Source organism: Sinohyriopsis cumingii, chromosome 16 (genome assembly GCF_028554795.1).
Source record: "Sinohyriopsis cumingii isolate HCF-2022 chromosome 16, ASM2855479v2, whole genome shotgun sequence".
Taxonomy (NCBI): Eukaryota; Metazoa; Mollusca; class Bivalvia; order Unionida; family Unionidae; genus Sinohyriopsis; species Sinohyriopsis cumingii.
Window position 1 is genome coordinate 34,233,847 of NC_142976.1, and position 26,580 is coordinate 34,260,426.

The following is a 26,580-nucleotide window of genomic DNA, read 5'->3' on the forward strand; positions in this document are numbered from 1 at the left end:
TTAATATTGGGCATGGTGGTAAATTTTATGTTTGGAAACACTTGAAAACATAGAAACATCAAATTAGCTCCTCTTATGAACTCTAATACTAAGGTAACTTCTTATCTACAGCAGAACTAAATTGTGGACATGAATGTTATAAATGCAGAGGTGTTATTTATCGAGTTCTAGAAAGATAATGAAGATCTTGCTATTGGTGCAGAAGCAAGAGAATTCATAGAACACAATTCTACTCTAGATGTGAAGGTGTTTGATGATAATGCTAGAGATTATTATGCTACAGCCTGTGGTTACATGCTCCAGAAATTCCCCTATGGAGATGAAGTACTTTTAAATGCTTCAGTTGCTGATGTAAATGAGAGACAGTCAAAAGCTTCAAAAGTGTTTGCTTCTTTGTCAAGAGATATCCCTTTCTATTACCATCTTTGCCTACCTTGGCTCATCTGGAAGGAGAATTCCTGCAGTATAAAGTTGGGATTCTACCTGACAATATACTTAATGCAGATAGATTTGATGTGCAGTGGCACCTTATTTCCCAGCTAAAAGACACAATCACTGGAAGATATAAATTTATGAAAGGAATATTGGTTCTTTACCATTCTAATGCTGACTGAGAAATTGTTCAGTATTGTTAACAAAAATAAAAGTGAATTCAAATCCAGGCTCAGTAACCCAGTACTTTGTGCTCTACTGGTGTGCAAAACATTCATGGTCCCAGCTGGTACAAAGTGTTTTAAAATGCAACATGAAAATCTGTTGCTTTCGAAAGCTAAAAGTGCTACATATGAAAACTTTAAGCAGTAAATGATGTTAAAAGACAAGAGGGGCAAATAAATCATTGTTTATTGAATTTTTAGCATGTTATTTGTGGATTCCTCTTTTTCTGCTTGGATTCATCTTTTTTGTCCACTTGGATTACACTTTTTCCTCGTCAGGGGTTGGCATGTATGGGTTAGTAGCAAAAGAATATACATTTTTTCATATTATGATCTGTGATTATGGCATGTAATATATTGATGTCACGTTTTATGCTCATATTATGCTTTTGGCCACTTGTATTAGCAATAATTATGTTTACAACTCTTGAGATTGACTTGTATGAACAAGCAGCAAGTTTATGAATGTCAGAATGGAAGATTTCTTTTTTGTTGTAAGATTGTCTGCTATGGTCAGTACTGTATAGAGCAGTTGGAAAGCTATCATGTTCCTATATGGTCTAATAGCCGGCACCTCTTGCATGGGGCATGTGGAAGGGGAGCTAGGGACTGAGAAAAGAGACAAAAAGAAATGAAATTCCAAGACAATTTGTTGAGTACCTTCAGTTGTTTAAGGAGAAAACCAGAAGGAGGGATGTTGTGTGTTTTGTGTTGAGAATATAAGAAAGACAATTGATTTTCTAATGAAAATAGTTGTACAAGTTGTCTAACATCGACTTTGACACTATATATTTTTTTAAAATAATGTTCAGTCAGAAACAATAATAAAATAAATGACTCTTCAGATACATGGGGGTTGTATAGATGGTATTCCATTTTCTGAGGCTTTAGAGTCATTAAATGCTTGTTTTAAATCAGGTATGCATATACCTTATACTGTTGTTGTCACCCATCAGCTACCTTATAGTATCTTCCCCCCACCACTTTCCCCCTAACCCCAACTGGAGGTTGGTATGTGTGATGTCCTTTTCTTCAGTGCTGAAAGAAAAATCTTTTTAGACACAGGCCTAGGGGTCTTGACTAAACAAAAAGTCACAAACTCTAGCTCAGATTCCACAAGCTCATACTGATTTACATATGCGCAAAATTGCCCCCTTTGTGATTGCTACACTTCAAATATGGACAGATTACAATAAAATCATATTAAATTGACTTGTATGTTTATTTCAATCTCAAAACGTTTAATGTGAATCAGTGTTTTCCTGCTGGTCATGAGGACAGCCATTGTCTAATTGCTGTCTGCCAAACACAGACAATTTTGGGAAGTATCACTATGATCACCTACAAGTCTCTTTCAGAACGAAGTTTTGACTCAACCAGAACGAGATGAGAGTGTTCTGAATGCTGTCAACATGATTCTAAACAGTCATAGGTCATAGGTCACTTTCCTTGCTTTAATAGGCAAACTGGCCTTTAGGTTTTTTCTTCATATTTTAATTTTAGTATGTTTTTTTAGCATGATGGCCATATCTGATAGATCAGTGTACTCTGTTCAATGTGCATGCATTTCACTGATTGTTGAACCCTGTAGAGTGTTATTTTAACCCCCATCATTTTATAATATTCTGTTCTTCTCACATCAAGCAAAGGAGTAAACTTAGGTTGTGCAGAAGTGGTTTGCTTTTAGTAAATGACGGCAGAAAAATGAATAAAAAACATTGACAGAACAGCGCATTTTCATAGCATGAGATAGGAAACATGTATTTTATGTTTTTAGGACTGGTAGATATTCTAAGTGTGCCAGATCTTCTTTCACATATTTTAATTAGCAAGTGAATTATATCAGACCCACTTGGACCTCTTGTTTCCATCTATTTCAGGTTTCTAACTTGGGTATGGGAGGTGATGAGGATGGGAATCAAACACAGGGATTTTCTGGACTGCCGGGTGGTAATGCCCCTCACCAGAGTCTTAAACTTGGTAAGTGTAGTCTTTCTACATTCCACACCGAAATCAAGTACATTAAAACCAATCCTAGCTCACACCTGATTTAGATGGAAAGCCTTGTTTAAATTATTTATTTCCTTATTCTTTTCTGGAGTTTTCTTTTTATAATTATATATTTTTAATTATATTTTGCAGATTTATAATATTATGCATGTTTCATCTTTATCATGTTTTGTTTACATTTGCATTGGTTTGGAAGGGCTTATCTTTCTGAGGTTTTGTGCAGATCATTTTAATTTTTTTAATCTGTCTATAGGTGGCACCAATCGTCACTACAGTGCTGAAGTGCTGTAGGCACTACTAGAATTAAATTTGTGATGTATTGTGCTATGGTCCTGTATTTTTATTCATTGTATTTCTGTTTTCTGCAAAATACATTTTAGGTCTACATCATCACCTTTACCAAACTTTACAGGCAAGTTCTTCTTAAGGAAACAAAGAAACCTATAAGTTTGGGGTCAGAAGTCAAAGTCACACTGAAAGAAGAAAATGGTTTACTCAGAATGACTTAGACATTAACTCAACTTTGTGGATAGCTTGCTCTTAGGGTAAGGAAGAATGTTGTTTGAGGGGATGGGTCAAATGATCAAAGGTCTTTGACTGAAAGAAGAAAATTGGTTTCCAAACAGTAAAATTAGTTCTGCACTACCAGCTTAGACCAAACTTTATAGATGCTTGAAGACAGCATATCTTGATCAGAGGTTGTTGAGATGCATTGGTCAGCCATGCCTGCTAGTTTGACACATTGGTCAGCCATGCCTGCTAGTTTGACACATTGGTCAGCCATGCCTGTTAGTTTGACACATTGGTCAGCCATGCCTGCTAGTTTGACACATTGATCAGCCATGCCTGCTAGTTTGACACCATTGGTCAGTCATGCCTGCTAGTGAGACACAGTGTTCACCCATGCCTGCTAGTGAGACATATTGGCCAGCCATGCATGCTAGTGAGACATATTGTTCACCCATGCCTGCTAGTGAGACACATTGCTCAGCCATGCCTGTTAGTGCTAACAAAGAGCACTGTTAAAAATTTGGCAGTCATATAATGTGCTATTCTCTTATCATTAAATATTGAGGACTGAATTAAAAAAATTGTGGGTATAACTTTTTAAACTTTTGGAACAATTATAATTGTGTCTGAATTTAGATTCATGGACATTTGTATGCTATCTCATTGTTTCCACAGAAGGATCATTCTTTGTTGGGTGCTTAAATTCATAGTTTTAAGAACAACAGAATCCACAAAGATTGGAATCTCCAGGAAGAATAGTGAGTTTACAGTCTGTTTGAATTAGCAGTCATCTGAAGCAAGGTTACCAAGCAAATTTTAGTCTGCTGTAATTCTGAATCGCTGCCACTTGCAGCTGTTGCATTTTTACATAAAAATTTTCATTTTGTCTCATTTGTGAACAATATGACACAAATACTTTCTAGCTATTTTGGCATTAACGGTATTAATGTGCTGTGTTAAAGGTTTTAAAAAATATATCTTTTACAGCCATATTTGTATATTTATATTAAATTGAAAGTTAGGATAATATATGTCAAAAGTACTGTATATACATTTACGTACAAGTCCAGTCCAACAGTAAGCAACATAGACCCTGATCTGCCATCTCATAATGTGTCAGGCGGTCCTAGGTGACCAAGTGGTTTAAGGCCCACATCTTAAAGAGCTCCCAGACATTTCATCTCTGTCCATGTGAGTTTGAGTCTTGGCTTGATCACTGTGAGTCTGTGAGAAAGCTTGCCATTCACTTTCAGTGGTTCTTCCCAGCTTCTTTCTGGGTTCTTAATTTGCTAACTATACTGGTCGCCATATATAGCCTATCATGTGCTGAAATTGGCATTCAGCACAAGATATTGCCTCATAATGTGCTGATTGGTCAGGAACTCTTTTGTTTGCTTCACTAATAAACTGCAGTGACCCAGACCTGCTGGTGCATTATGCAACAGAAGATACAGGTTAATGCACAGTATTTATTGTCTGTGTCAGCACATGCTTGAGTTCTTATCTTCCCTTTGTAAGCAAAAGGCTGGTGGCATTGTTGGAAACAATGTTCAGGTGTTAAAGTCATTTCTTATAAATCTGTTGCTACATTTACTTAAATAATATTGCTGCATACACACATGATGGAAGTTTTCGTTATGCTGTTCACAAGTCCTCTGCAGAAGACTTGCTGTGTCTGTTCTATAACTGATAAATATATGAATGAATTCCTCATGTCCATTTTGAAGGGAGAAAAAAGCATTGAATATTTTGCATATTTGAGGGATTTAATGAGGAAATGAAGCCTTATATAAGTAATGTGTGATTTTTGCATAATTGGTAGATTTTTAAGTGAATTGTTTTTAAAAATGTGCAGATCTTACAATCACTTGAGTAGGCCCTGAATTTTTGATATTTTATCAGATGGATAACTGTTTGCCACCTTTATTATCTAGTAAAGAATATATATTAGATGATAGTAGAAGTGAAATGTGATGCAGTGTTGTACACAATGCAGATGGAGGCAGCTTTCAAGGTGGCCCACCTCGAGAGGACCTTCCCCCATATGAGAGGGGCCCACCACTCAGTTATATGGAACGGATTGCCCAGAAAAGACAACTGGAAGAGGTTGGAAATTTTATTTTCTTTATTCAAACTTCTTGAGATTAGACTTTCATATCGCATAGGAATCTTAAAATGATATTCAAGTTTGAGATTTTCATGTGCATTAACAAGTTCACATATTTTACAAGGAAAAGATGCACAGAATATATTTCATAGAGAATACAATGATTTAAGTTCTTTGGTCTTATGTACAACATATTCGTTGGAAATAAATGAGAAAATGATTTTTCAAAATGGAGTAAAACTATATATATGCTGACCTATGACTACTTTTTAAATACTTTGGATATCATTTTTCAAAAATGATGCTACAGTGTGTGAGAGTATTTGAGGGAATTAGTTCTTTTAATAGGTCATGCATGCTAGCAAGAACAGTAACTCTTCCTGGCATATGTGTCCATAAAAATGTAAATAATGGCAACAATACGGCATAAATTCAGTTAAAAAACACACATAAACTTGTTTTATGAGAAAGCAAACATTTATACCAAGGAATTGGGTGATAAACATGTTTTCATTTATTAATGTGTTAGAAACGTTTGGTAGTTTTTTGTGTATTTTTGAGGTTAGAAGATGTATATTTACAAATGATGGGTAATATCTAGAGGTGTTGGTAGGCCTTTTAATTTTAAAATTTTATGTTTAATATATGCAAAAAGAGGTAAAATTTAAGTTATTTTGAAGAAAAGAAAACTTATTCATGTCATTTATTGTGAATATCAATCTATTCTGAATTTTATAAAGCACAAACAGTCAATCTGTACATGTCACTTTTTAACAAATAAAATAATCAAATATTTTGCGAGAACTCTGTGCCAGTTCCTTCTCTCACATTCGGATATCATAATTTAACACTACTTCATGAACTGTATGATATTGCTCAAAATTGATCAGATTTATTTTATTAAGAAAGTAACAGATATTGACATCCTGAATTTAATTTTGCAACATTCACAAAATTTACACCGTTTAAATGCAGATTTAAAGTAATAATAAATTAGAAGAAAACCTGTACAGTATTAAAGAGTGAATCAGGAATTTTTCAAGAATTTTGTCCATGTGACTGACATCCTTGGTAGAATTGTGGAAGTATTCAATGCAAATTATTTTTCTGTTTGTTTATTCTTTGTCATTAATTTGAAAGATATAAAAATTGACCAAAACTATCTTATCCTAATTTATGTCTAAAGTGGCAATTTATGTTTATAAATTGTGATTTCAGATGGACATATATATTTACAAGAATAATGTAATAATAATGAATAAATATTGTAATGATTATGCACTGTTTTAAGAGTAAGATATAATTTCAGCTTGTGCATGACTTGGCATTATCCTATTTTATGAGAAAAAAATGATTGTGTGAAGTCACTTAGACTAGGCAAAAAAGGCTTCAGAAGTACTGAAAACAATGAAAAAGTAAATTTATTATTAATGCTGAATGTTTCACAAAACATTTCTGTATTACCATATGTACAAAATATGCAAATTTCAGCTTGAAATAACCACAAGGATAAGACTTTGCAAAAAGTGACTAAAGACCAGTATTAAAATGGTGGATGGTGCATATGTTGGGTGCATGGTGTGAATTTATTTGAAACAATATCATAAAGATGAGCTAAATTTTGAATTCTGTACCCACAAATTATGCATTAAACATTAAATTTGATGAGGAACATGTAATTTCAACGTGTATGACTCCATAATATAGTGGGGGCCCCGAGTGGCTGAGTGGTCTAAAGCGCTCTCCGTTACAGATCACTGCCATCTCACCTCTATCTGCGTGGATTCGAGTCTAGGATTCAGCCAATGTGGGTATGTGAGAAAGCTTGCCAGTAGCTTCTCGTGGGTCAGTGGTTCTTTCTGGGGTTTTCTTGGTTTCTTCCTCCACCATTAATACAGGCCGCCATGTGTAGCCTATCGTGTGCTGAAAAATGGCGTTAAACCCTACAATAACAATAACCATAATATAGTATTTCATACCAACAAGTAGTGGGGACCACTTGATAAAAATGCACAGAAAGGCTTCTGAAGTACCTGGAAAACATGTAAAGTCTATTCATTCTTATAGCTGAATGTTCACCCAACATTTCTGTATACCAATGTGTAAGAAATATGCCAGTATCAGCTTAAAATAACATGAGGTCAATTGCCTCCATCATTTTCAGCTGATGTATGATGCTCTGCTATTACATACTATTAATTAGCATTACACTGCTATTAATTAGCATTGCATACTAAGAGAGGCAACTGGTGAAATCCAGTAGATGTTGCTAGTACAAAGCATTGAAATATCTGATCGATCCGCCAAAGTCTAGATAGGTTGCCATATTGAAACCTTGGCTAGTGAAGATGAGGAATATAGAGCAGTATGGAAAATTGTATTAATTATCTCTTTGTATGGACTAAAGTTAGGTACTTTAAACAAATGTTAATATATTGATTTTACTAATCAGCAGATATTTGTGAGATTTCTGAATGTGACTGCTTTTATGGGGGATAATTTTGACAGCTTTTGCACTAATATGCCAGACACTGCCATTTTAGAGGGGTAACTGAGCATCAATGTCATTGTTCTTATTCCTGTACTAATCAGTAAGTTAAGTAAATGAATGCCAATAAAATAGTTCTTATTCCATTGCTAATGATTAAATGAACAAAACATTTTGCATTCTTCCTAATTATTGATTGATCATCTTTGGCGAAGAAGCAGTGGGTTTAGTTTTTAACATAAATGGATTTCAGTCCTTTCATGTGTATGGTATAGTATGCATTCTCTTTTGCCAGATATTGTTTGCATTATTATAAGTAGTAAAAAAAAATTATAATCTTGCTAAAATAAGTTACAAAGCATAGATCCACTTTCCTTTTAGAACTGGTGCTGTTCCAGCATGATTCTTGAGTTATGTTCGTTCATTTGATCTTGTGTAAATTAGTATCATTTTGAACCTCCATGCCATCAGTATTTTCAGTACTTTGATATTTTTAATGTTTGGTGGCACATCAACTTAAGAAAGCTACGTCGTGTCAGGGCAGGTGCTTGACCTAGTGACACTCCATGACACACACCCAGGATGGTCTGACAGAAGGATTCAAACCTGTGCCTTTCTAGTCATGAATATTACATGCCAGAGGCGATAGGAAAACTATGACACTAAAACTGTTCGAGAAGTTATTATGTATATGATAAATAGATTGATAGATAATAGAATAATAAATAATTTATAGATTTTTGGAAAATATAGCTAGCTTGATGATAATAGACAGGTGATTGGTAAAAATTCTTATTTCAGTCAGAAGATGTTGACTTCAATGCTGATATCCATGGCAACTGGACACTTGAGAATGCCAAAAGTCGACTCCACCAGTTTTTACAGCAAAACAAAATTCAGGCTGATTACAAATACAGCATTGTAGGGCCTGATCACAACAGGTATGAAGACAAATTTCTGAAAATGCAGAGACATACACCTGTATCAATACATGCATATTTGCACACATTGATCACACCAGCAAATAGAATAAATTATATAGTAACATTATGAAATGCAGATAAATGCAAAAGTGTACTTGCAATCATTGGACACACTTTTGATCTTAAATTCTGTCTGGCAATTAACTTGATTTTGATGAAAGTACGAATGTATGTTGAGGAAATGAGCTTTAAAATCATGTATTCCAAAATTTGTTCAAAATCTTAAAACTCATGCATTGATTTTATTGTTTAGCTAGTGTAATATTTCTTCTGCCTTATAACATCCACTACCTCTAAAGCTAATAAAGACATTCGCAATGATTTTTGATTTCGTTTATTAACAATAAGGCTAAAATGTTTTCAGCTTCTGAATTGGCAAACTAGAGTTGTCACCCCTTTGGCAATGGAATTGGATCAAAATCATGTCATATGTCTGTTGCACTCTTATATGAGGCCATACAGATGTCATCCACTTTTCATGGCTTAGAACAGTTCTTTCTCTCAAAGAAGTATATTCCATCTGTTTTCAGACTGAATCGATTTCTTCATTGTAGATGAATATTTTGCACTTATTACCAAGTGTCGTGTAATTAGTGTCATCTTGATTGCCATACCTGTGGTCTGTAGTACTAATGTTGGAAACTGTTTGATAAAGACTGGTCTTTCCTAGTTACAACATTGACATATGTAGGAATTCTGTAAAGGACAACTTACAGAACAGGATGGGGAAGAAAAAACTGGTGGTAGAAGCTGGAACATTTCTTCAGTTGATGCATAGAAGGCAATATGGACACTGCAGTATCAAGGAAGGAAGGAGCTCCTACTTAGCATGGGTCTTCGTACTTGAAAGAAACCTCTGCAGTGAGAATGATGACTTAACTGGAAAACAAGGTTCTTTGGGTTGTTGAACAAGAGTGGTGGTTCATTCATGATGGGATGAAGTCATCTCCTGGAATTCACAGTGAAGGCTATGAAAATTCTGAGGGAGGTACTGTGTGTCCAGAATTGAGAATGTTGCTATAGCCAGAGCTGTTTCGTTACACAGCCAGAACCTTCAATATACCTGTCTGATACTAGTCTCTGATACTTCCATGAAAACAATACTAGACAGTATAGGAGGATGGTTCACTGATTACAGTACCAGTTATGATGGTCATCTGCAACAGAATAGCAATACGACCTGGCATCATCTGTGTCTTGGGTTATGGTCTAGATGTACCAGGAAAACAGTTCACTGTACCACAAGTAGAAGGCATATGTGATAGAGTAAATTTGGTCCAGTGCTGGCTGACTTCTAGTGACAAAGTCTGATGCTAGCTATCACAAGTATGATCACATTAGACAGTACCAGGGTCCACATATGGTGACAGAGTGTCAGACCTGCCATCAGTACAGTTTAACAGACTGATGTTGCAAAACTTTATGGAGCTCAATGGCTTCTTGCTTTCTCTCAACTTGATGTAAACCTTAAAAAAAAAAAAAAATTTCATATCATCTACAATTGCTAATTTCATCTGCTCTTTTCAAGCACACCAGTGGGGCGAGACTTTAACACTTTGCTATGGAATTGGAGAGACACTTCCCCCTTGACCTGTGGGTCATGCAAGTCATTTTAGACAGCCTTCAGATATTTCAGCTACTATTCCCTGTTGTCACAAACTCCCATTGCTAAAGATGTCTCATGAAACTAATGCAAATATTTTTCTCAGCAGCAAGACAAAATCCCTCTTTTATTTAATTGGTTGTACAAATTGTTTGCAACACAGACTTGACCAATTTTTGCACAGGCTTTACCTAGTTCCCAAGATGTCTACTTTCATATTCCCATCGAAAATCCTGAGATTTGCATACAGATAGCCTATGTACCAGTTCAGGGATTTCCTTATGCCGCCTCTGCATACAGGTACACTTTGTACCAGTTCAGGGATTTTCCCTATAGTCTGAATCAAACTCCTTATGTCTTCACGCTAATCATGGTCAGAGTTATGTCTCACTGCAGATGTACATCCATGACATCAAACTAGAGCTTAGTACCAAAAGTGAAGCTAAAAGCATGGTAACATTACATTACAGTGGTCCCCCTTGTATACGGCCACCCTTTCTACACCAGGAAAGTGGCCTTATAAGATGGGTGGCCTTTCTTGAAGGGGACTAGATTTGTGTGATGTATGCATATATGTATATAGTTGGAAAGCTACATATAACTTAAAACTGTTAATATCTTCATTTAAAAGTAGCATTAATTATTAAAATGTTCTTGTTATTTCGATGTAACATAAAATAGTTCTTATTTTTAGGCGTGAAATTGAGTGGGATTTTGTTGGCAAGCACATTACAAAACCATTCAAAACGTTATTTAAATCTTGATATACTTTTCATATTTAAAAAAAATTTCTTTTCATTTACTCCATTTCCCACTGCTACAGAATATTCTCCCTATATTTTACGATCTTGTTTATTTGAGTCTTCCCAACACAAAATGTTTTGGCAAATGAGTTCTCCCCATTGTTGTCAATTCCAATAACTTGTACTAATTTTCCTAAAGTATTATTTCTTCGTTTACTTGATGGCATGTTTTGTAATGATTTATTCCTATGTTGCTGATTGGACAGTACTGCAATTTAATTTTGCAGACAAAACTTTTGTAAATGAAAATCTTTGTTCTAATGGAAGTAATATGTTGTACTGTCTCATGGTTTTTCAGCCTTTGTCTGGTACCCTGTTTTGTTTACAGTTGATTGTTTGTTAATTCACACAATCTATTTTTAGCCTATCTGAGCATGTTTTAATCTTGACAATTATGCCCAGTCATAATTGTCAGTTTAAAAAAATCCGCTGTGTGAAGCCCAAAGCTCTATCAAAATATTACTGACTCCATTTCCTGCAAATGTTGGCATTAATGATATAATAATAACTTAGTGGTGTATGTACTTTAGCCAGCACTTATTTCAGTAGTATAAACCTGACATCTGGAAAAGAGTAATGGGGAAAATAATAATCAGATCTTTTACCTTACCGTAATTAAATATTTGTTCTGGACACATATTGACAATAACACTTGTGAGGTAAATTTTACATTTGTGCACAAATATGTTGGCTGCCTGATGTGTTAGTGGGGTGGCTTTTCTTTATGGGTACTTTTGAACACAAGCTCATCAATGCCAAGATATTCTGGCCGTAAAGAGTGTGTGGCTGCTGGTCGGGGGGGGGGGGGGGGACATTCATGAGGGGGGCCACTGTATGGTGGTCATTGTTTGTGTTCGTAACTCTGGATGCACTTTTATTCTCCTCAGAATGGTAAAATGTCCTGTAAAAGGCAAGTTATAAGTGAACGTTTTATTATTAAAATTTTGTCATGTTTCATGGTTAGAACCAAGTGTAAATTATTACATTGGCATAGGATATGAATATTTTGCCCAAGGGTAAGAATTTTGTGCCAGATGCAAGGTTTTTCCAACACCAGGACATATATTTCTCACATTCCAGAACAAAAAAATGAGATTCAATTTCAAATTGGTATATTGTAAATACCTAGCTTTAAGACAAGTAAAACAACCATTGAAAATTTCCTCACCTTTTGAGAGAGCATAAAAAAATTCTAAGATGATATGAGTGAGGCATCTGTGGGCAGTTAGGAAAAAAATATGGATAAGAACAAAAAGAATAGAAATAGAGTGTGCACATTCAGGGTTAAGCTCCATCACTGTGAACAACTGGAGGAAAGTCATCTTTGTGATTCCATGTATGGTAATGATTGTACATCCAGTGTAGACCAGCTTTAAGTTTGGTATGGGATGGTAAAAGTACCAATTATAAATGGAAACAAAAATGGCGCAAAATATTTAGAAACAACTGAGGACAACATTTGACTTCTTAGAGCATAACATTTTACCAGCGATCAGTAAATCTTCTAGATGATAATGCATGGCTTGCATCATTCAACAGTATAAGCACCAAAAGTGCATGTGTTGGCCAGCTGACACTCCAGACTTAAACAAAATAGGAAATGTTTGGTATGCGTTTAAGAGAGAGCTGCAAAACATTGATAGAATCAACTCATGTCATGACTAAGAAACAACCATTGAAGATGCACTTTTCCACCCATTATTTTGGATTCTTTATTAGTTCATACCACTCAAGGTAAGGTAATGTTATTTTGGTTGAAAAATTACCTCCAAACTGATGTAATTATTAGGTGTGACATTTTTACCTTCACTCTTGATACAAAGCTACACCTGTACAATATTCTACAAAGTATCAGGTGAGCAGTCAAAGTGTACCAGTCCATGATTTCTGACACATTTCACCATCATGGAAGCAAGGATTTAGGCCAGAACAAAGAGGCCTCTGACCTCACAAATCTCAACTTGTTTCAGCCAAAGTCCTTGGCCATTTATCTAAAATGGAACCTCCCATAGGTTGTGATATGATTAAATATGGGGCCCTTTGAACCCTTGTTTTCTCATGGGTTTTAATTTGGTTGAACAAGGCACCATTCAAACCACTATCTTAGTTTATCCTAGAAGGAATTAATTCAAGATCAGATAAATTATTTGCATATATTGGCTCATGAGGATACATGTCACCACTTGCATAACAGTTAAGCTCATCAGTTTCCTGACAATATCCAGCTTCTACCTTGGAGACCTTCATCACAGAGAGCACAGTGTTTCTTGGTGGAACATGTATCTTCAGTGCAAAGATCACATTTTCAAGTTACTTAGCAGTATCATAACAGAGCAGGCTCCTCTATTTTTGATGGATGTTTGGGAGTGAAATATTTTTATCTGTAAACTGCATGCATACATTGACTGTGTGCTAACTCTTAGCTGGTATCTTACATAAGAATTGAGTTTGTTCAGATTTGACAGAAAGCATCCAGGCAGGAAGATCTTTAAAGTTTGTACCAATGAATCTAATCCACAATCAAATAGGGCTACCATTGCCAGATTTTTAAAAAGATCTGCCCAGTGTCCATCAACAATTGCTAATTTCATTTTCACCAAAACCTCATGACCAATTGCAGCCAAACTCGGCACATACCATGCTGGGATGAAACACTTTTTTATACAAATGATGCCGATCAGCAATCAAATATGGCTGCTATTACTAAAAATTGAACTCTTTAAAATGACTTCTTCAGAACCATTGAACAGAATTTGATCAAATTTAACATATAACGTCCTAGAAAGAAATCATGTCAAATTTGTACCACAGAACAGAGATTCATAATTCGTTATGGCTGTCATTACTGAAAATAGAAAAAATATTCAAATTATTTGCAAAAGTCACTGAACAGATTATGATAAAATTTTACAGTTATCAGCATGACAGACAGATGCTTTAGATTTTTTATAAATAATGCAAATCCAGTCTTAGATATTTCTACCTTACTAAATAATAGTAGTATTCTTTAATTATTACTAATCCAATACTGCCAAACAGAATTTGACAAAGCATTTGTACACGAAGAAATGATTCCAATCCACTATGGCCACTATTACTAGTAACATAAAACCTTAAAATGACTTCTTCACTGAATATAATTTGATTTAGCTAAATAGATAGCTTACTAGCATGAAGATATGTAAAAACAAATATCTGTACAAGTGATGCAGATCCACTATTAATTATGGCCCTTGTTACTAAATATAGAAATATACCTTTGAAAAACAAAAGAATTTGACCAAACTTGACACAATGTGTGACAGCATGTAGGCCTTTCAGATTTATACAAACTGCCACCAAATATGGCTGCTGCTGCTTTAAAAATTAAAGACTGTCAAAAATGTTTAATATTTGCTTAATTGAAGTTGATCAATTTGACTCGACTGTATAAGCTTGAATGCCTTTCCAATTGATGCAAAAGATCTCATACTTACAGTATCAATAACTGATATTACTAAGACTATATAAAATGTTGCTAAACTTTATGTATTAAAAAATACCAAATAGAACTTGATTAACTTTGACACAAAGCATGGTATAAAAGGGGTCTTGAAATATTCAATGAATGATGGATGGTGACATACATTCAGGTTTGGATGAAGATGCAGAGTCTTTTGAGAAATCTTGAAATGTTTGTTAGAACAGGAGAAGTTTCAGCAGAAAGCATCCTTTAGACCCAGATTTCTTGGGGTCAACAGCTCTTGCATGTGGCTATTAGGCAGATGTCATTAAGTGTGCATTATCAGACCACTTTCTCCTCCTGTTCAATTTTTGTAATCTTCTGAAGTGTACATTTTTGGGGGTAAAATCTTTGTTTGCACATTCCAATCCAAAACACTTGAGGTAGCCAGTAGAAATCTCTTATGGATGTTTGTAGGCATAAATACATGCCCTGAATTGATTTCTATGCTATTATAGAAAGGTATGAACAAAAGCAAGTCATATTGATCACGCTCCGGTGGCCTATTGGTTAGAGCATCTGCCTAGGATGTGGGAGGTTGTGGGTTTGATCCTTGGCAGAGTCATACCAAAGACTTACAAAAATGGTACTAACAGCTGCCTCGCTTGGCACTCAGCATTAAGAGGTTAATGCTAGGACTGGTTGGCCTGGTGTCAGGATAATGTGACTGGGTGGGACATCATGCTACATATCTGCGGCATGATGCCTCAGTACTAGACATCACTATAAACTGTCACACTGCAGACATCATAGCGATATGACTGATTTTTTTTAAAAACTACGTTAAATATCCAAATCACACGCACACATTGATCACTTCTTGATTGTCATCATGGTCAACTATTGAGACCAAAATTTTCATGTGAGTGTCAGCTTAACAAAAGCCCAGGTTTTCTGATGTGGCTGTGTGATCCACATAAAATCTCTGGTTTGTTTATGTGTGGGCCCAGTATGAAGGTCCTTTCTTATGTGGGTCTGGGTTCAGCATGATGGCCCATGCTTTCTCATGCAAGTGTGGGGTCAACATGATGGTCCTGGCTTTCTTATATGAGTGTGAGCCCAGCATGAATACCCCATCTTATACGAGTATTGGCTCTAAATGAAGGCCTGGCTTTCTTTATGAGTGTGTGCTCATTATGATCCTTGCTTTCTTATATGAGTGTCTGCTTAACATGAAGTTCCTGGCTTTGTCGTATAATTGTGGGCTGAGTATGAAGGTCTTAACTTTCATTTATGAGTGTAGGTCCAATATGAATGTTCTGGCTTTCTTATATCGGTGTGGGCTCAATATGAAATCCCTGGCTTTTTCATATGAGTGTTCATGTGTGGAAGTTGGTGCCCTTTATTCTTTCTGAGTCTGCAGAGCAATAGCTATATTGGTAGATATTTTTTTTTTTTAGAAACTCTCTTTTAAAATTACTTGTGTTACTTATAGCTTGTTACTGTAATGAATGACTTGATTATGTCTCATCTCAACATTTTCTAACTTAGTATGTATGTCTCCTTCATAAGTCAGCTTCCAACATGAGTGGCATATGTCAATTTCTCCTTGTACCTTAGAATTTATATCAAGCTTTTTGAAAATTTTTGAATGGCAACATCATTTATATTTGTTTCCAAAACTAAAAATTTATAAGTAAGATGTATTATGATTATTACCTTTCATGCGTTTAGAACTTTTAAGCTAATCTTGTGAGAAAATTAGTGACCAAATATTGAAGCTTACCATTTCCGGATTCTGTCATTTTCATTTTTAATATAAGAATGTCATACTTAATGTTCTTGCAAATAGTAGCAGCAATGATGCCAGTGCTGATTATACCATTTAATGTAAAAATGTCATGCTTAAGTTGTATTACCCTGATTTTGTACCAACTTTAAAGAGTCAGAAATTGAGGAGAAAATGAGAGATGAGACATAACCTTGTCAAGGTATCTCCAAATATCACCCAGAGTGTAAAGGAGTAATAATTAAAATTATGTAGACAAACAACATGGATGCATAATGTGATACGATGCCATCGCAATTTGATGGCTGACTACCACTTTGAAATATAACAACAGACCATGATGTACATTAGGAATTTACACAGGTTCTGTCTCTAAGAACCTTGAGGCAAAACCTGAGAGAACTTACGAATGCATTCTGACTTAGTGCACATATTGCTCAGTATGTTTCTGGATTTATTTGAGTACAGTACCTTAAAAGGTACAGATATTGTGATTCTAGTCAGGAGGTACATACGATTGCCCCTTCAAGAGATACACTATACATGGAAGAAAATAATTGGATGATGAGTTTCAGATTGGTTATCTAATGGTAATATTTATCCCAGAATCTAAAGAAACCTAATTTTTTTTAAAAAAAATGAATTTTTCAAATTTATTTCTATAAGTTTTATTTAAACTTTTCAGTGCATTTTCTCAGCTGCATAGGGGCTTAAATAAAGTGTATATTTCAGCTGAAATTTTGTTATAAAAGTATAGTTTGATAAACCATACCAGTTACAAAATTATCTTTTGAATCTACAATACGAACAATAATAACACAAAAATAAAAGAATAATTTAAAGTCAAACGTCAGTGTAGATCTTCCGTACCTTTCATTTCAAACAGAAGTGAATTTCAAATAAGATTGATTTAACAATTTTATTTGCCTCTAGTCAGATGCAGGCAATTAGAAAACATTGCCTAAATGGTGAAAATAAATACACCAATAGGGCAATGGAAGAATGATTAAACTTGGACTGTTGTCTTATTTCATACATTCAAAGTTGTTTGTCCAACACAAACCTATGACTACTGGCTAGCTGATGATCAACACCACAACTCCTTTAGACTCTGGGTGAATCCAAAACAGGTAGGTTTGTTTTCTTATATCTTCTGTTATACCTTGGCTTATAGAAGCTGATTTTGTTCTAATTTTGCCCATCTGTCTGACCTCATTGTTCTGGCCATTTCAGTGTATTTTTCCTCATGCAAATGATCACCAAAGTTGATAAATAATTTCAGCTTGCAGTTCATTTTGGTTAAAGCAACAATTTTGTTGGTTTAAATATTTAAGTTTTGTTCTGTTGTCTCTTGATTTTCATTGCATAGTTGCTGATAAACATTAGTATAAAATAGATTATGTGTAAATATATGGACAAAGTGAACTGAAGCTTTAAAGAAAGAAACTTGCAGACGTGCATATTTTAGAATTACATCAGTTAATTATTAGTTTTCTGAGAAATGTAATTCCTAGAGGGAGGGAAGTTTTTTAAGAGATTAGACTAACTTTTTTATATATTGTGTTCAGACACTGTTTGAACATCAGAGGTTTTTCCTAGAATAAATTTTTCATGGATTATGGTTTTTCTTAACCAGTTTGAAAAAAACTTGATGAGCTTTTTCTTTGTATAAAAGTGTTGAACTTCAGTGATATGATAAGGCAAACTAATATGACATTTGGAAAGTGAAGGAACTGCTTACTTACAATTCAAAATGGCTGTGACAAGTTTTTTAAAAATATTTGAGGGCACCATATTTTACTATTAATTAGATTGTGGCATGCATAGAACCCAATGAGATTTTAATTATATTCTTCAAAATCAATTGGAAGGATATGTTGCCATTTATTAAAGAAGAAGCATTCAGGTCAAAGGTCATCTAAAAGAATTTATTAACCTATCCATTTAAGATATTGCTAAAATCTGCACCAGGTCACATTCCTATTTCATATTAATAATTGGTTTCATTGCATAATAACATTTTTTAAAAAAAATAACCAAGTACAAAACACATTCTTATGTTTTGGTGTTTTATTTATTTTGATTTTAGAAGTATTGAAATGAAATTTATTTTGTTGTTGGTCTTGTATAATTTTGGTTCCAGATCACACAAATTTGAATCTGTTCTCTAGTTCTGTTAGTACTATTATGGACTGATCTTTTGTTTTCACATCCACAACACACTACTGCTTTAGGCATCAGGAAAATAACAATCAAGATTCATCCTGTCATATTTTTGGCTTTTATTTATTAATTCATCAAAGAATGGATGCAGTCTGTTATTGTTTTTCTCATAGAACATAAATAAATCATGAAGTCCATCCAAGGCTAGCTTTTTCAAGTCATTATTTGGTAAAGATATTGAACAGCTGTTACTTAGATTTAGGTATGTTGTTCTTACAGCAAAACAGCTCATATACATAGTTATCACAGAAGAATGCTGGTATCAGCTGATCTTTAATCTATTAAAAAATGAGATGTTGGCATATGAGGACACCTGCAAATGCCATCACACCATTACATTCCTAACAAATGGCAAAAGTGTCAATTGGTTTTACATCTTTCTTGCATGATTCTTTTTATAAAAAAATATTCCCAGTTGAGTGATTTGGGCTTTGTTTTGGTACCATAGTAGGTTTGAGGTTCCATGTTAACCTTGTAGGTTATAACGAATAGTTTGAACATTTTCTTGACAGACACGTCTTTCGGAAATTTTTGATGGGGGTGGGATCTACAGCAACAGATATTAAAAGAGGCAAAAAAAAATTAAATTAAGGATAAAGTCTGATGATAGTATTTATTTAAAATACCACATGAACTGGTTCATTGGCAATTTACTATGGTACATGTACTAATGTGCTAGCAAGCTCTGTGGCACATGTACTAATGTACTGGCAAGCTCTGTGGTACATGTACTAATGTACTAGCAAGCTCTGTGGTACATGTACTAATGTACTAGCAAGTTCTGTGGTACATGTACTAATGTACTAGCAAGCTCTTTATCTAATACCTATAAAATGATTATACCACACTCTTCTTACATCATGGCACCATTTACAGATGAGACACCACATTCTGCAGAACCCTTGTTTTGTCTTATTTGTTTTTTTTAACATTTTTCACAAGCAGCAGTGTGTTGGATGCCTTTAATAAATCAATTTATGCATTTGCTAGGATTTATAAAAGTTATGTCCCTTGCAATACATTGATGTTACCAGATAAAACAGTTTACTAGTTGCTGACAATTCCAAACTGACCAATGTTTGTTCTTATTTCTATATAAAATTTTGCACTACCGATGTGAAATTTCACTTGCCCAGCAATGAGCTTTTACTTTCCCAGGCTAGTTATGTAAGTAAATATTATCCTCAGTCAGCATTTAAAAGTGATTTCCATGATTGCATGACAGAATTAAACAAATATTTTACTTGTTTTGCAAAAGTTTTTTTTTAAACTGTAAAATATGCATTTGATTGAATTTAGAGTACATGTAATGCAATGTTTTCTCTATTGACAGTGGACCTATTGCAAAGGGACTTAACTCCTCTTGTCACTTTGGATAAAGCGTTAATGTGGGTATTATGAAGCATACTAGTTGAAGTGTTTCAAAAAATCTTTTATTTTCACAAAATTAAATTTTTTAAAATTTTGTTATCACTGCATTTGATGTATTCTTTATTCATATGTATAATTTTTTCTTCATTTTAGGAGCTTTATAGCCGAGATGAAATTCTTTGTCAACAAGATCCGACAATGTATGTATTACATATATCAAATAAAGATTACATTACACACACATTTCTTCATACATACAGTTCTTGATAAGCATTTAATAAATTAGGTAATTTACTTGCTTGTTTGGAACTAATTGCATTTTTAGCATTCCGTGGGAAATTGTATGAATACTACAAATACAAACAGGATGCAAACTTAGACTACCAGACTACAGCCTAATAATCAAGACAATAATCCTGCCTATTTGAATGGGTCAGATGACTTTTTGACTAAGATGATAATCCTGCCTATTTGAATGGGTCAGATGACTTTGTGACAAAGATGATAATCCTGTCTATTTGAATGGGTCAGATGACTTTGTGACTATGATGATAATCCTGACTATTTGAATGGGTCAGATGACTCTAAGATGATAATCCTGACTATTTGAATGGGTCAGATGACTTTGTGACAAAGATGATAATCCTGCCTATTTGAATGGGTCAGATGACTTTGTGACAAAGATGATAATCCTGCCTATTTGAATGGGTTAGATGTCTTTGTGACAAATATAATAATCCTGCCTATTTTAATGGGTTAGATGACTCTAAGATGATAATCCTATTTGAATGGTCAGATGACTTTGTGACAGAGATGATAATCCTGCCTATTTGAATGGGTTAGATGACTCTGAGATGATAATCCTGCCTATTTGAATGGGTCAGATGACTTTGTGACAAAGATGATTTTCCTGCCTATTTGAATGGGTTAGATGACTGTGTGACTAAGATGATATCCCTGCCTATTTTAATGGGTTAGATGACGATAATCCTGCCTATTTGAATGGGTTAGATGACTGTGTGACTAAGATGATAATCCTGTCTATTTGAATGGGTCAGATGACTTTGTGACTACTACAGTAATCCTGCCTATTTGAATGGGGCAGTTGACACTGTGACTAAGACAGTAGTATTATGAGTCTATGCTCTTAAAATAAGTAACAGAAAAGAGTGAAGACAACACGCTTTGTAAAATTAACAACTAATTTATTTCCCTAGACACAGTATTGCGAATTAAATCCAAATTGTAATCCAAGAAATAAAAAACACAAGTCCTATCAATGAAAAGTTCTGAATGAATCACAGTTCAAATCCCGATGAAAATTCAAGATGAAAGGCGATGACGTATGCAGTAGTCAGCATTGTAGTAATGTGTCAACAGTCTCATGTTGAATCACATACAATATTATTCCATTTTTTCATTTATGTATAAATTCGGGTAAATATCTTTCTCCAAGAATTATCAGAGCACTTTACTATTTCCAGGGAAAACAATCACTTGAAATTCAATAATTTGAAGAAAATAAAAATTCAGCCCCAAACTGGACACTACATAAAATAACTTGACTTCTCAGGTGTTGAGAAATGACTGATAGAATTATTATCATAACATCAATTATAAGACTAACTAAAATGCAAAACAGATTCCTGAATAGGGGTCAAGAGTTCATCCTTCTTGAAAAATTAGAAGTTTGCAAATTAACATATGCTTCACATCACATACTCCAATTATGACATTGACTCAACTTAATGATTCTTACTCTGAGAAAGAATTTTAAAAAGTTGTTGACCAAAACTGTCAATGATATTAAGGTCAGCAACTAGATACACTGTTTCTTTTATTAGGTATTTACATCAGTGAAATAGATTTTAAAAAGATCAATCAAGTCCAACAGAACTGAACTTAATTCTGAAAAAAATCAAGTCTAGTAAACAATATTACATTACAATAACATGTAATGGAATTTTAAAAAATTCTAAAACCAAACAATTAAATTAAATACACAACAGTAGTCATGCCTATTTGAATGGGTCAGTTGACTTTGTGACTAAGACATTACTTTTGCCTATTTTTATGGGCCAATTGACATTGTGACCAAGATAAATTCAGGGTGCATCTGATTGTAATTGCATGAGCAAGTACTGTCATTTCAGAAATGTACAGAACATCTAGAACTTGAACTAATTGCACAGTTTATATTGATCACAGGGTTCGAAACTAACTTTTTTATTAACTAGTCAAGCGGACTAACAGGACAAAAGACATACTGGTCTGCAGCAAAATCCATTAGTCCTCAAAATACATTTTACTTGCAGATGACTGTCCTTTTGGTTTCGATAACTCTCGACTCGTGATCATGCATTTCTGATGGATTTGCGATTTGGTTTCATGATATACTGTTGTTTCCAACCGTAAATTGGAACATCCAACTACAAATGAGCTTTTTTTTCACCCTCCGTTTTTGAATGCTCTCTGCAGACACTGCAAACATGGTATTTACTTCAGGGTTAAAGTTAAGCCACGGCCGACTGCATTTCCACTTCTCTAGAAAAGTTCGGTTCCTACTTTCTTTATCATACTGTTTGTTGCGTTCCCTTTTGTCATTATTGTCAGTCTTCAGCCTTTTTGCCGGATTTTCCACACCTTGTACAAATCGCTACATTGTTCTCTTTGCTTTCTTTGTTTAACTATGATCCTGGTCAGTGCGACAAGAACACTTTGCACACCATTTGTAATGCTTAATATAAGCGCCTAGGTGATTTGGATTTACATACGTGAGTTACAACAAATTCAATAACTAAAAATAGCAAGTTATTTGCCCGCATTTCTGTTATGAAATTCATAAAAAATATCAGGAAAGCAAACTTTAAAATAATTACATGCATTCATTTTTTATTAGTCAGGCGGGTTTGTATTGGAAAATATTTATTAGTCCGTGAGGAAAACTATTAGTCGCAGACTAACGGACGTTTGTTAGTTTCGAACCCTGGATCAAATGTACCCACTAACATGGACTGCTTTTTCCCTCTCTGGGTTCACTGCACCAATGAAAAGTTTAAATTACTGTTACATTATAGTATAGTTTCTTCGCAAAAGTTTCTTTATGCAGTTATAGTAGGAATGCACATTATATTAGATGTACACTGTGGAATTTATTTAGCTTACAAACACTGGATTGAGGTTGGGTGGCAGGAGGATAGATAGAGGGTTACATGTTTATATGAGGCAATATGTGAATACGGGAATTTTCAATGCTAAATGAGGCAGTATGTAAATATCATAAGAATCCGCAGTGCTAATTGAGGTATCATATGTAAATATGGGAATTTGCAATTCTAAATGAGATAATATGTAAATATCATGGGAATTTGCAATGCTAAATGAGGTATGTAAATATGGGAATTTGCAATGCTAAATGAGATAATATGTAAATATCATGGGAATTTGCAATGCTAAGTGAGGCAGTATGTAAGTAAGGAAATTTTTGCAATGTAAAATGAGGCATTATGTTAATATCTTGGAAATTTGCAATGCTAAATGAGGTATTATGTAAATATAATGGGAATTTACAATGATATAGCCTTCAGTTTTGCACTTTCTGGAAAAAATCTTTTTCAGATATCAATGCCAGAGAGCATGGTTCCAACAAGCAGGTGGCTTCGAAATCCTGTGCCCTATCAATGGTACGCCAGTTGTACCACATGGGGGTTATTGAGGCTTTCACTGGACAAACAAAGAAAAAGGAAAGTGAAAAGGTGAGGAAAGTTGTTTTGATAGAGTATACACTGTTACCCAGGTCTTTCCTTATCAGCAGGGAGCTGGGTGATTTACCTGGCTATTTTTACTTTACACCAGGCTACATTAAAAAAAAAAAAAAAATATGCATTTGGAGAGGTCCCCCAAAACCCCTGACTACATTGGCAACTCACCCTCCAACCGTATATCTAATTGAAGACCCTGGTTACCCATGTCTGTCCATCGTGTCACATTTGTCATAAATTTCATTTCTGCTGAAAACCTAATAATTGGTTTATGACTTTAAACTAAATGTGTTGCAAGGTTTTGCATTAAATTGACCTTGTTCAATTTCACCTTTTTCTAACTAAACTTCTTGTCTGTGTTTGCTTTATCGCTTTGTCCTTAAGTTGCATCATAATTTTGTTTCTCTGCAATAGCTTTTGAAGAATGTCATAGATTGAACCTAAATTGATAAGTGACAATGCATGAAGGACAGGGTCATTTCCAGTTTCACCCTTTTCTATAAAAAATGTCAGACTTCATGACCACTGTTTGACCAGTTTGCACTTCGGTTGCATCAAAATTTTGTTTTTGTGCAGTAACTTCTGAAAGAAGTCATGAATTTCAACCCAAGTTGGTTATGTGGTTGTGTCAATTCCAAGGTTATGGCCCCTGTGACACTTACGTTGTATTGGCAGAAGCATTTGTGACTCATGGACACATTTCTAGCTTTGCATCTATTATATTGATGCATGTGATAATGTATTCTGTCTCTAGTTTGAACCTTATGAAGGGGGCATATTTTGTTACCATGTATGTCCTTCCCTTTATCTGTTGCAGAATTGTTTTACGATGTTGCCTTATATTGCAAAATCAAAATATAAATACTCAGCACCAAAAAAATTAATATGAATTAATTTGGTTATCTATAATATGGCATAACAATTCTTAAATGTCTTAGATTCAATGTCAGATTTTACATTTGGTTTTAAATTACTTCAACATCACAAATAGAATGCTTAGAAAAATGTAAAACCACTTTACTGTACTCTGCATTTGTTTGAATATTTGATAATTTGTTATTTGGATCTTTACAATGTGTGTTATCATTCATGATCATCATTTTTAAGGGTCATTTCACTAATAATATTGTAAATACTAATTTCCCCCATTCATCGTAAGTTCGCACTTTTAGATGAGTTATTATTGTAAATAGTGTTTAGATCCATTCACAATAGCTGTCATGGAAGTACTGAAAATTCATTGAAAGTCATTTTGGGATTATATCATAGTGATCTTCTGTACTGTTGACACATCAGCATATTGGAGAATATTATTTGGGATACCATTGGAACTCATTTGGATTACTCTATACTTTTGAAATTGATCGAACATTTAGGACTGTTTAGATTTCATTCCACCATATTATAAATTAATTTTTACAGTTTAACTTTATGTTAGAAAAATAAATAATATTTTTAGTTATACAAAAATTGTTGAGTTTTGCTCTTTCTTCTTACTTATTTTAAGACCATAGAGTCATCATGATTTGCACATTTTTGAAGATAGTTAGTTTTGAGTCATATCCATTCAGTAGTCTGTCTGTCCTTCTATTTGTGTCCACCAGTCAGTTTTCTGTTAAATCTGAACTGTGTTTTCCCTGATTGATAGTATTATAGTTTATGAAGATGAGTAGATGATAGCCTCAGAGCAAAGGGTGGTGGTGTAGGACTCTTTTGGTGGGTGGGGAAATGCTACATTTTCGTCATGAAAAAGTATATATTTGTTATGGCTTTCATCTATACTATTCATACATATGATGATTTATTCTGTCTCCAGCTTGAGCCTTACAAAGTGAATGTCACTCCTGATGTTGTGGCTAATATAGATCAGGCTCTAGCACAGTGGTCCATCGAGCCCAACTCTGTGGTGAGTGAAAACCAATTTCGAACTAATACTTTAATTGATTTTACCTGTGCAGGGCCAAATAACCAGGTTAGAGAGGAATTATATTATTTTTACCTGTGAATGGCTGAAGACGAAAAAAGTCACTTTCTCTCATTCTGATGAACTAAGAATTAGCTGGCATTAGTCCAGGGAATATCTAGCCTAGTTCTGTGGTATGTGAAAGCAAGTTATAGCTAAATTTTCTGTACTTACCTGTGTGGACCTTGCAAAATCCAGATGACTGATCATCCTAAAGAGTAGTTGCAGGGTGGTTAAAGAGACGTGGGTTTTTTTTCTTCAAAATATGTTCACCAATACATATTGCTGTTCTCTCAATGTACATCATGTCAGGAAGGAGGAACAGCAGTTTACACATTTTGTGAGGTTTGCTGTGCATCATGCATGCATTGACCCATATCAGTCATCACTGCAGCAGCAGATTGGGGTTTATGCAGTTCACCTGCAATCATAAAGTGCAAGGAGTAGATGCTTATCTTATGGTAAATTATTCAGCAGCAGACCTGTGTGCATTTAGGCATGTGTTACCATATATGCTTGCATATAAGTAAGTTAAGTTGGTTTGTTGGTTGGTTTCTAATGGCACTTTAATAACTATATTGGCTATATCTTGGGTAAGAAATGAGAGTTATGTAATCCTCCCTAGAACATGCCGAGACAGCCAGCTGGTTTAATATGGCTTCCATGCATACAGGTTGGATTCAACAGTAAATTTCAATGACCCAGTTCTGCCATCGCATAATGCACAGGGAACATATGAATCTGTGCAATTTGTTAGGACTAGCAACATTGGCCTAAGTCTACTCAGTTTGTTTTAGCAAACAACACAGACCGTTCTGCCTGTACATTATGATCAGTTTCATTGCTGTTTGCAATTGGATCATAATTATGC

The 26,580-nt window shown here is 34.5% G+C and overlaps 1 protein-coding gene across 4 annotated transcripts in view; it reads left to right on the plus strand.

The window, feature by feature from the left end:
• The window catches only part of LOC149780188 (ATP-dependent RNA helicase A protein-like), a 116,746-nt gene that overhangs the window by 26,675 nt on the left and 63,491 nt on the right, over positions 1-26,580 (plus strand). For 3 of the 4 annotated variants that reach the window (XM_089936935.1, XM_089936934.1, XM_089936936.1), the window contains exons 4-9: positions 2,537-2,636; positions 5,173-5,282; positions 8,573-8,712; positions 20,139-20,185; positions 23,604-23,740; positions 25,563-25,652. In XM_089936935.1, coding sequence (XP_089793061.1) covers positions 2,537-2,636; positions 5,173-5,282; positions 8,573-8,712; positions 20,139-20,185; positions 23,604-23,740; positions 25,563-25,652 — 624 coding nt within the window. Of the gene's footprint in view, positions 1-2,536; positions 2,637-5,172; positions 5,283-8,572; positions 8,713-17,435; positions 17,522-20,138; positions 20,186-23,603; positions 23,741-25,562; positions 25,653-26,580 lie in introns of those variants that run through there. The other variant, XM_089936937.1, reaches the window with a different exon arrangement.